We start from the raw sequence: 9,647 nt of genomic DNA on the forward strand, positions 1-9,647 counted from the left end.
ATATATATATATATATATATATATATATATATATATAAAACTACGGTATAAGATAAATAAACTAACAACAGCAAAAATGACATAAGTATAGAAAATGACCACTAGATGGAAGCATATAAAAGGGTTTCGGGGGTCACCACCGCAAACCGCAACAAAATAAAAGGCAATGAACAGACGGTTGTGTCCTGCAAAGTCAAGTGTATTTACATTTTCATTGTATTTAGTTTTGTATGAGCAAGGGTCCTTTAAGGCCTGTCAAAAAATTAAGCATTTTCCACTGTAAAGTCACCGCAAGTAGCCTACAAGCAGAACAATTAAGCTGTTGCTGAGCTCCATCATGTTATCATTGTTAATGCAGCCCAGTTCACTTGTTTATTAATTTTTCAATGCCCACTGGTTTGCTCATGGCAGCAAATTTCACTTTAGGGGCATTTAGGGACATCTGTAATGACAGACAAAATACGCTCCACATTAAAAATAACAATAGGCTACTAATAATATAATAATAATATAATTGCAAATAGCCAATAATTAATAAGATTTTATGTTCCTTTTAAACAATTAGTCACTAGACAATTATAGCTGGACTTGCTTTTTGGTCATTCTTTTCTGTTTTCATTCTTTAAAAGAAGAAATAAATTCAGAATTTTATGACCAATTTTCTTTTGTTTGCTGGTACATACTGTAGCATATTTTCCGATGGGCGACTTTTTCATCTAAAAAATAGGCTACTAACCTGTAAAATGTATACAGAAAATGCACAGTTAATATATGGAAAAAGTATCATGTGGACAGTAATACTCACATCGAAAAGACAAACAAGGGCATAGGTCATGTGAAATTATCAACTGTATCTAAATTATGAATAACCTTCATGTGGAAGGCAAAGTCCCTGTGGCTTTAATGCGGAATTGAAGGGAGAGGCTGCGCCTTCACAATCCCTCCCTCCCCTTCCACTGTGAATTCTGTCCGAACTCAAGCGCGAGGAGAAAACAGCTTCTGCTCTGCTCAGCTTCACACGGACACTAAAATGTATCATCTGCCGTCTGCTAACCAAAACAGCAGAGATTTCCAACGGGATATAAAATGCTGCATCATGTTTTGGGATAATTTGGCATCTGAGCATTAAATATTGTTATCATATTTCATCAAGTGTCGTGTTGACTGAAATCCGCGCGAGTGTTAGGAATATCACTGACAGGTAAGGCAATGTGAGAAAGTTAAACCTTTTAAGCGTACAACAATTTTTCAGAAAGTAAGTAGAAACATAAGCAAATAAACTGCAGAAGTGTATTTCCTCTTGAAACTTGGGTTTGTGCGGTTAGGAAACGGTGAGGTTAGTGAAAGTTTAAAACATTCACAAAACAAACACGTTTCGTTAAAAAGCGAAGAGCGTTTTCAGAACGCTGGACAGCGAACATGATCCGAGCGTTCCGTTCTCGAGCGTTTGCTCAGCCGTCCGGTAACGCAGCAGGACGCTCGGGGATGTCCGCTGTCTTTCTTGTTTCCTCTCATTAAGCTCAATTAGTCGACAAGAACTCGAAAAAAGAGACTAGAAATAATATAAAAGCAAAACAAATGTGCATGACCATATAATGTAATGTCATATGCTTTTTATTATCACCCTCATGATGTGCAAAGCTGACTCTTTTTTTCTTAAATGACTCCTACATTGGTTCTTTGAGCATGATTCATATATAGAAATATAGAAATCCACTAAAGTACTAATCTGCACCTTCATGTGTGCTTGGCAGGTGCTGAAAATGGCAACCAGATACCTGATGCTTATTGCCTTGGGGACTGCAGTGATTGGCAGTGCACGCGGTTGCCCTGAGCAGTGCAAATGCACCGATAAATTAAGCCTCCAGCTTACAGATTGTGCCTACAAAGACCTTCTGGAAGTACCCGTGGGCTTGCCGTCCAATGTGACCACCCTGAGTCTTTCAGCTAACAAGATTAAAGTGCTGAAATCCAAAAACTTTATAAATGTGACCCAGGTGACCTCTCTTTGGCTGGCTCACAATGAAATCGTCACTGTTGAGAGGGGCACCTTTGCGCCGTTGATTCAGCTGAAAAATTTGGATATTAGCCACAACAAAATCGTGCATTTTCCATGGGAAGACTTGACCAATCTCACTGCTCTGCAGTTGTTAAAGATGAACAATAATGACATGGTCAGTATCCCCAAGGATACTTTTTCCAAACTGAAGGAACTGCGTTCGGTCCGTATTAACAATAACAAGTTTACCACCATCGTGCAGGGAACGTTTGATGCTTTGATTTCCATGTCTCATCTCCAAATCTTCCACAACCCCTTCACCTGCTCCTGCAACCTTGAGTGGCTCAGGGACTGGATCAACAAATCCTCAATCTCCATCCCTGAGCAAAACAACATTGTCTGCAATGCTCCATCCCACCTCAAAGGTACTCAGGTCACTAGCATGCCCAAACTGGACTGCAAGGCCCCATCTGTGTCCATCACATATCAGCCAAACATCGAAAAAACCGAACTCAATGAGGGATATATGGTCATGCTTTACTGCGAAACAAAAGGAACCCCTAAACCTGAGGTCACATGGGAGATATATGCTGGAAACCAACTAATTACATTCCCTTTGCCGGCCATTGTTGAAAAAATTGAGATTCCAATTAACGGACCACCTACGAACGCCAGGTTCCTTGTGTTTCAAAACGGCACCTTAATCATCCCTCGCATAAGTAAAAAGGAAGATGGGAACTACACCTGCTCTGCTGTCAATGACATGGGAAAAGCCGAGCGCTCGGTGAGACTTGTCGTTGCGGGCACCAAAAAGCACGCCATCATTTCCATGCTAGACCCAAAAGCATCCAGCCATTTACCAGAAGACAAACCTGGTTCAAAAGGCTCCAAAAACAGCGTTATGTGGTCCAAATCTGAGGAGAAGACAAAGAGCCTTCCAACTGGAACATCTCTCATTACAGTGGATAAAGAGCAAGTGGAAGAAGGGACTTTGCCTTTTGTTGGCAAATGCGGAGTAAATGATGGCACGCAGTACATCTCCAATCATGCTTTCAACCTCAGCTTGGATGAACTCAAACAATACACATTTGATTTCGGAGTTATTGCTCTGGAAGTTTCAGAAACTGAGGCCAAAGTTCAGCTGAACCCTTTCCAGATGGCCAACGCGAAGTCAAACGTTCACCTCAGCCAACAACAGGACCTCCAAACTGTGAATAAGGAGCCTTTTAGTCTTTTCCAGACGTCCACCAAAAAGTCACCCCTGGACATGTTGTACCTTTGCGTCGGTACTGGCAATGGACATTCAGTGGTGCAGTGGTCCAAGATAGAGGAGGGCGTCAACGCCTATCGTTTCCAGGGCCTCAAGCCAGGCACTAATTACACTCTGTGCCTAACCTATGGGGGCCAGGACTGTCAAGTCCAAGTGGTCTTCACAACTAGGAAAAAAATCCCATCTTTGCTAATTATAGTGGTCGTTAGCATTTTTTTGCTAGCTTTGGCAACCGTTCCCCTGCTGGGTGCCACCTGCTGCCATCTGCTCTACAAGTATCAAGGCAAGACCTACAAGTTGATTATGAAGATGCAAAACCCAGATCAGATGGAAAAGCAAATCGCGACGGATTTCGACCCCAGGGCGTCTTTTGTGGGATCCGAGAAGAACTTCAACCCGAGTGAGCTAGGAGAGGGAGAGGGAGAAGGCGAGGAGGGGGACGGAGAAGGTGAGGACGTCGAGGGCAGCGTGGTAACCGAGTCCATTCCCGAGTCACAATCCAAAACGCAGGAGGAGTTTGAAGTTGGATCCGAGTACAGCGATCGGTTGCCGCTCGGGGCTGAAGCGGTAAACATATCTGCGGAGATCAACGGTAATTACAAACAACCCGGCTGAGATGCCTGTTGTCCGTTCGCTCTGAAACACAATACAAACTAAGTGAATACGGACTGTCATCTCACGTAATACAGACGAATTTTACCTCAGTAAGTTAGCAGTAAGTGCATACGATGAGTGTTCATTATTATAAACAGGGTTTTTGAGATTTATCCAGTGGACTAGACTTAAATGGACAAACTATCCATCCTAAATATCTTCAAAAAACAAACTATCCATCCTAAATATCTTCAAAAAACCTCATTAAACAATTCACTTTCCGTAAGTCTCGTCACTTTAGCATAACCGTAAACGTACGTTGTCTCAAGTAGCATCCATTAAAAATCATCGAAGTGCATATTGTATAGTGGACATCAAGCGCTTCTGAGGGGAAAAAAACACCCTGTTACTCTTTCCACCGCATGTGTGTGTCTGGAAAACCAGCCAGGTCACCTTGAAAGAAAAAGAAGGAAAAAAAAAGGTTTGTTAAGTGTAATGTGGGATCCCAAAATGTGTGATATTTAATCTTTTTGCGAACGGGTGCTTTAAAAATATCTCTCGCCTTTATGAACTGACTGAACGTGTCCTTTCTTCTCTTTGAGATAGCCTTCTTGTTCGTGGCATGTCACACAAAAGTATTTTCAAGTGTGTTTTTATTAGGATACTATAGACTGTAGATATTAAATGTCGATTTGTGGTGTAAGCCAAGTAACCTGAGATGTTCTCTCTTTTTTTATACAAATATAAATGGTCCGTTTTTACCATCAGTCAAAGCGACATCGAGTGTCCAGTAAACTGACGCATAGTGGTTTGTTTCGTGTCCAACTGTCCAATGATGTTGTAAAAATACTCAAACATTTTAAAGATTTTGATATGATTTTATGTACGTGACCTTAATAAAATATTGAACGCACAAATGTATTGGACATTGTTTGCAAACACAGAAAAGTTTTTTTTTTATTTTTTTTATAAATGTGGACAATCTCCAGCATAAACCACACAGTTCAGTAGCTATGAAAAATCATAAATAATTTGAAGTCCGTGCGCTGGATATTGAACGCTGGCTATGCGAGACGCCGCCTGAAAGGAGTTCAAACACTCGGAACAGATATGTTTTTGCTTTGATTTTAATTTGCAAAATTAAGAAAGACCCGATTAAAGTAGCTATGATTTATTTAGCTTTTTGTTGTTCTGAAACGAATATTTCAAAACAAATATATAAGTCTGAATATATAGCATATGGGATATTTATTGAACATTTAAATTCAGGAAATTATTTGTTTTTACATTTAGATACAATAAAATGTGTAATAGTGATTATTTTTCGTTATGCCTTGAATTCTTGAGAAAACTATAGTGTAGAACAAAGGAATGATGTGATTGCGGAACAATTGCGCTCTCAACATCTGTCTAGTTATTTATTTTAAATATTACTAATAATAACCCCACGAATCATGCATTCGAGTTTTTAAAATCGCTGCACGGAAAAAATATTTCATGAAAATACCTCGGATTTAAATGGTTTTCAATTGGTTTCATTAAAATATAAAATCATGCGTTTAAAACTCTTATTGTCACGTCTTTCACGCGACACAGGAGATGGCACTATTTCACTTAACACAATGAACATACTTTTATTTGTAATATTTATTTTATTTCAATCACAAATATGCCATAGGTAGCAGAACAAGACATAATAGAGGGAATATCAAAATTAAGTGTCAATGTAACAGTGAGACAGATTGTATTTATAGTTTGTCAGAGATGAAAAACAATTGTAATACAATTACAGCAGATGTTGTCTTTATGAGAACAGACAAAGATCAACAATGGACATTATTGGTTTCATCTATGATAATAACATTCTCACCACTGGTCACACCAATGAGTGCAAAAATGAAGATGTTGAGTGGAAATGAATAATTGGCCAATTTGCAAACGAGCAGAACCTGTACATTCATAAATAGTCACACGTACTAACCTCGCATCAAGCGGTTAGACGTGAGTTCAGTGCCAAACTAAATTTCCTGATACACTAAGCCCAAGACGGAGAGACAGTCTCACTCACACATGCAACAAAAGACACAATCCATCCATCCATCCACACACATGTGCAAAGGATCCGTAAACTACAACTGCATGAACTTCTTCCTGAGGCACTGAGCTGTAAGTGCACTTAGCTAAAACACATGTGCTTCTCTGCTACACCAAAGCAAATAATACTATCATCAATATCTGGCCAGCAGCCATTAAGAATGAAGAGGCTGGCGGGCAGGGAGGGCCGATCTCCTTCTCCGCATGGTGATTTGCAGTCCTCAGTTGTTGGTGGCGGCACTTTCTGCCTCTTTGCTAGGCTCCTTGATGCTGTCTTCCTTTTTGCTGCCCTCCTTGGAGGTCCGGTTGAGGGCTCCGTTGATGAAGCTTTCAGAGCTCTGGCGCTGGAAATGTTTCCTGGTGCCCACCAAGGACGGGTTGTTGACCAGCGTGTAGAGGAGCTGCCAGTGCGCTCGCGCCCGCTTAGCGCTGGACACCTTGTTTTGCTTCTTCTCTTGCTGGACCAATTGAATACCTTAAAATGTTGAACATGTAAGAAAGATGTTAAATTAGCATGTAGATAAAGTCGTATAGTTTAGTCTTAGTCGTAGATAGTGAACTGAACCAAAGACTATAGACTGAACTCCACTAGCGCGGTCTGTTTATGATTCATTGCAAAGAAACGGCTCATAAGATTCCTTTGTCTGTGATTTGGACTTCACCGGTGTAGTTATAGCCAATTTTTATTAACTAACCAACTGCATTAACTAACTAACTGAACCAACTCATGAGAATCATTTGTTGGGAAAACGAACTACACTGTTCGCGCTGTATAATCTCCCCTAAAAATTCACTAAAATTATTCATTAAAAAGAATCGACTCATTCGAGTCATTCGTTTGGCGAAATGGACTCAACTTGTAGCACTGTCTGTATATGATTCACCTCAAAGAACCGACTCATAAGAGTCTTTCGTTCAAGAATCGAACTACCCTGGTCGTGTGTATGCTTTTGATTCAGTAAAATGAACCGATTTGCTTTTTAATAAGTCATAAATAAATATTCCTTTAAAAAAAATTACATCTAAAATAAAGACACTTAATGCAAAGAAATACTGTCCATATAAAAGAGCGCTACTTCATAATCATACAGCACAGCAACACAAAACCACAGTATCACAGTTGGAACATATGGCAATGTGCAATTATGCCGAGTGTAAAAACTATGGGTCACACACACACACATATGAAACAGTCAATTACAGAGCTCAGTCTGTGTAACCTACCAGTTTTAACAATTCTCCACAGATAATAATTAATATTGTATGAAAATACAAACGTGACAATCAGATTCCTTGAGTTTTTGAATGCAAGCATCAGTACATCTGTAGGTGTAAAATCAACAAAAGACAGGGCTGTTTAATGTTGAATACACACCATCTGCTGCCTATCATTCGGCAAACCCCATCAAACGCTGACAGATCTGACTTTGACTTGAGACACACACGTACAGCTTGAATTCCATCTCCGCTCCACTTTATGAAAGGAGATGAGCAATGTGAACTGTGAATGTACAGAGGATGTTCACACTATGGACTCTGTCTCTCTGACAGGTCTGATTGAGCAGCAGCAGGGCCGAGGTGAGTTACTGCACATCGGGGCCCAATTTATCCTGACAAATGTAATCATTGCGGGAACGCTCTAATTGTTCTTATTAATAATTGATATATATATTTTTTTTACAATTACAATTTTTATAATGTTTTTGATTTATTTAAATAATTATTGTGCCTGAAATGTCTGTGCAAATAGACATAAATCACCCAGGAGAAATCAAACATAGATCAATATGAATCTCGGCTTTGGTCAGAGATGCGACACAGATGATCTAACATCATTTTGCTCTGCTTTCTGTTTTGAAATGCATTGAAAGTAGATGAAATTAATCTGTTCCTTTTAAACTCTACTGCATACTGGGAGTTCAATCTGTTTGCACCAATGTGGTGCACGGCGAGTTATAAATAATACTTTGTTCTATACCAATATTATAACAATGTATTATTTTATATAAAAAAATAAAAGGTTATTTATTAATCATAAATTTTTTAATATTTCATTTAAAAAAGATATATAATTATGGTAATTAGCTGTGAATTATCCCTTACATATAGTACATATAATAACCATAATTCAGCACTTTTTATGCTTGGTCAGTTAGAAATGATATTTTGTCTTTTGACAATTATATAATAAAATGTATTAATTAAAACTATAAATTAATACATAAGTATAAAAAATACTTTTTTCCTCACATATAACAGGGTTATTAATTATATATATATATAATTTTATATATTGCTTTATTTTTATTAATGTATTATTTTTATAGTTATAAAATGTTTAATTTTATGGTAATTAGCTGTTATATTTTTTATATAAAACAACATTATAACAAAATTTATTACTTTATATAACAAAATATTAGAAATATATTTTTTAACAACAACTAACCTTTAAAAACATCCTCATACCTATTTGAAATCAGCTCAATGCATCTTTATTTTCAACAGCTTGACTCACAGAAGGCCTGAAATCAAGTTCGGTTTCCACACACTCACTGATAAAGCTCACTGGACAAATTCAATGAGTGCAGCTTTAAAACAATAAACCGCATCCTCAGTCAAGCGGCTCTGAATTAGTTCTGAAGACTAAAAGCTTTGAGTTTGAGACCAGACTCTGGAACAGGCTGCTCTCCAACAAATTATTTTTCATCATATCGTTGTCATGAACTGAAGCAATAAAGAAACAAAAGCTCAGACCTTCTTCAGCATCTCTCCTCCTCTGTGCAGAGACACTGTCCTGGCCTGAGATTTGCAGCAGCAGCCCACAGAAGGCCTTCATCACGGGGTGAGACTGACTGACCTCGATCTTCAGGTAATGAGCGTAGCAGCGGTATCCTGCAGAGACAAGCACAGCGCTGTGAGCCCAAACACGGAAGAGACAATCTACATACAAATAACAACCACATCCAACAGCTGACACCACAGAGGGTTCTGTTCAGTCGCAATCGAAATTCAGTGTGGCATTTTTATCAGAAATATCAGCATATAGTAGAAGTACAGTTACATTTGATATTTCTGTTTGTAAAACTACAAATCTAGCTTAAATCTGATTGGAGGGGTCTTGTTTGAAACCACAGAAATATATAAAAATTATATACAAATATAAAATATGTAAATATTGGATATAATTAAATATTTAAAATGAAAATAATTTTTTTTTAATAAAATACAAAAATAGATTTTTATATTTTAAAAATACAAAATAAATTATTAAATATAATATTGATGATATAAAGGGCGTTAATTTCATTTCATGACAGCAATACATTTGACTGTAATTTTACGGTAAATGAGTGCACCTTCATTGTTAATAGGGTATCTGAATGTAAATGCGTTGCTCTGTCCAGCAGTACCTGAGTCAAATGGCTCGAAGTTGCGGTTGAGAAGGCTGATATCCAAGCGTCCTAAATGGACTATATTGAAAAGGGCAGTGATGACTATCCTCCAAATGCCCAGAATAACACCAACCATGACATTAATCAGGAAGAGCATGTAGCTGAGAAGAAACAGACTCCCTCTGTAAAGAAAGAAAAAAAAAGCACATCCAACCTCTGTGATTCCTCATACAAGCTTAAGGATGTATATATATATATAGTACATTACTAAAATAAAATAGCATATACTATTCAA

General features: G+C 38.1%; 1 protein-coding gene and 1 pseudogene across 1 annotated transcript; one reads left to right on the forward strand and one right to left on the reverse strand.

Moving 5' to 3' along the window:
* The first annotated feature begins 964 nt into the window (after positions 1 to 964).
* Positions 965 to 4,063, forward strand: LOC107749605 (immunoglobulin superfamily containing leucine-rich repeat protein 2-like). The gene is made up of 2 exons (XM_016564778.1): positions 965 to 1,201; positions 1,755 to 4,063. Exon 2 carries the CDS (start codon positions 1,764 to 1,766, stop codon positions 3,882 to 3,884), a length of 2,121 nt encoding a protein of 706 aa, XP_016420264.1. The 5' UTR covers positions 965 to 1,201; positions 1,755 to 1,763; the 3' UTR covers positions 3,885 to 4,063.
* Positions 4,064 to 5,499: 1,436 nt separating this feature from the next.
* The window catches only part of LOC107749606 (stimulated by retinoic acid gene 6 protein homolog), a 28,461-nt pseudogene continuing 24,313 nt past the window's right edge, over positions 5,500 to 9,647 (reverse strand).

This window comes from Sinocyclocheilus rhinocerous, unplaced genomic scaffold, assembly GCF_001515625.1.
Source record: "Sinocyclocheilus rhinocerous isolate Xijiao unplaced genomic scaffold, SAMN03320098_v1.1 scaffold2798, whole genome shotgun sequence".
NCBI lineage: Eukaryota > Metazoa > Chordata > Actinopteri > Cypriniformes > Cyprinidae > Sinocyclocheilus > Sinocyclocheilus rhinocerous.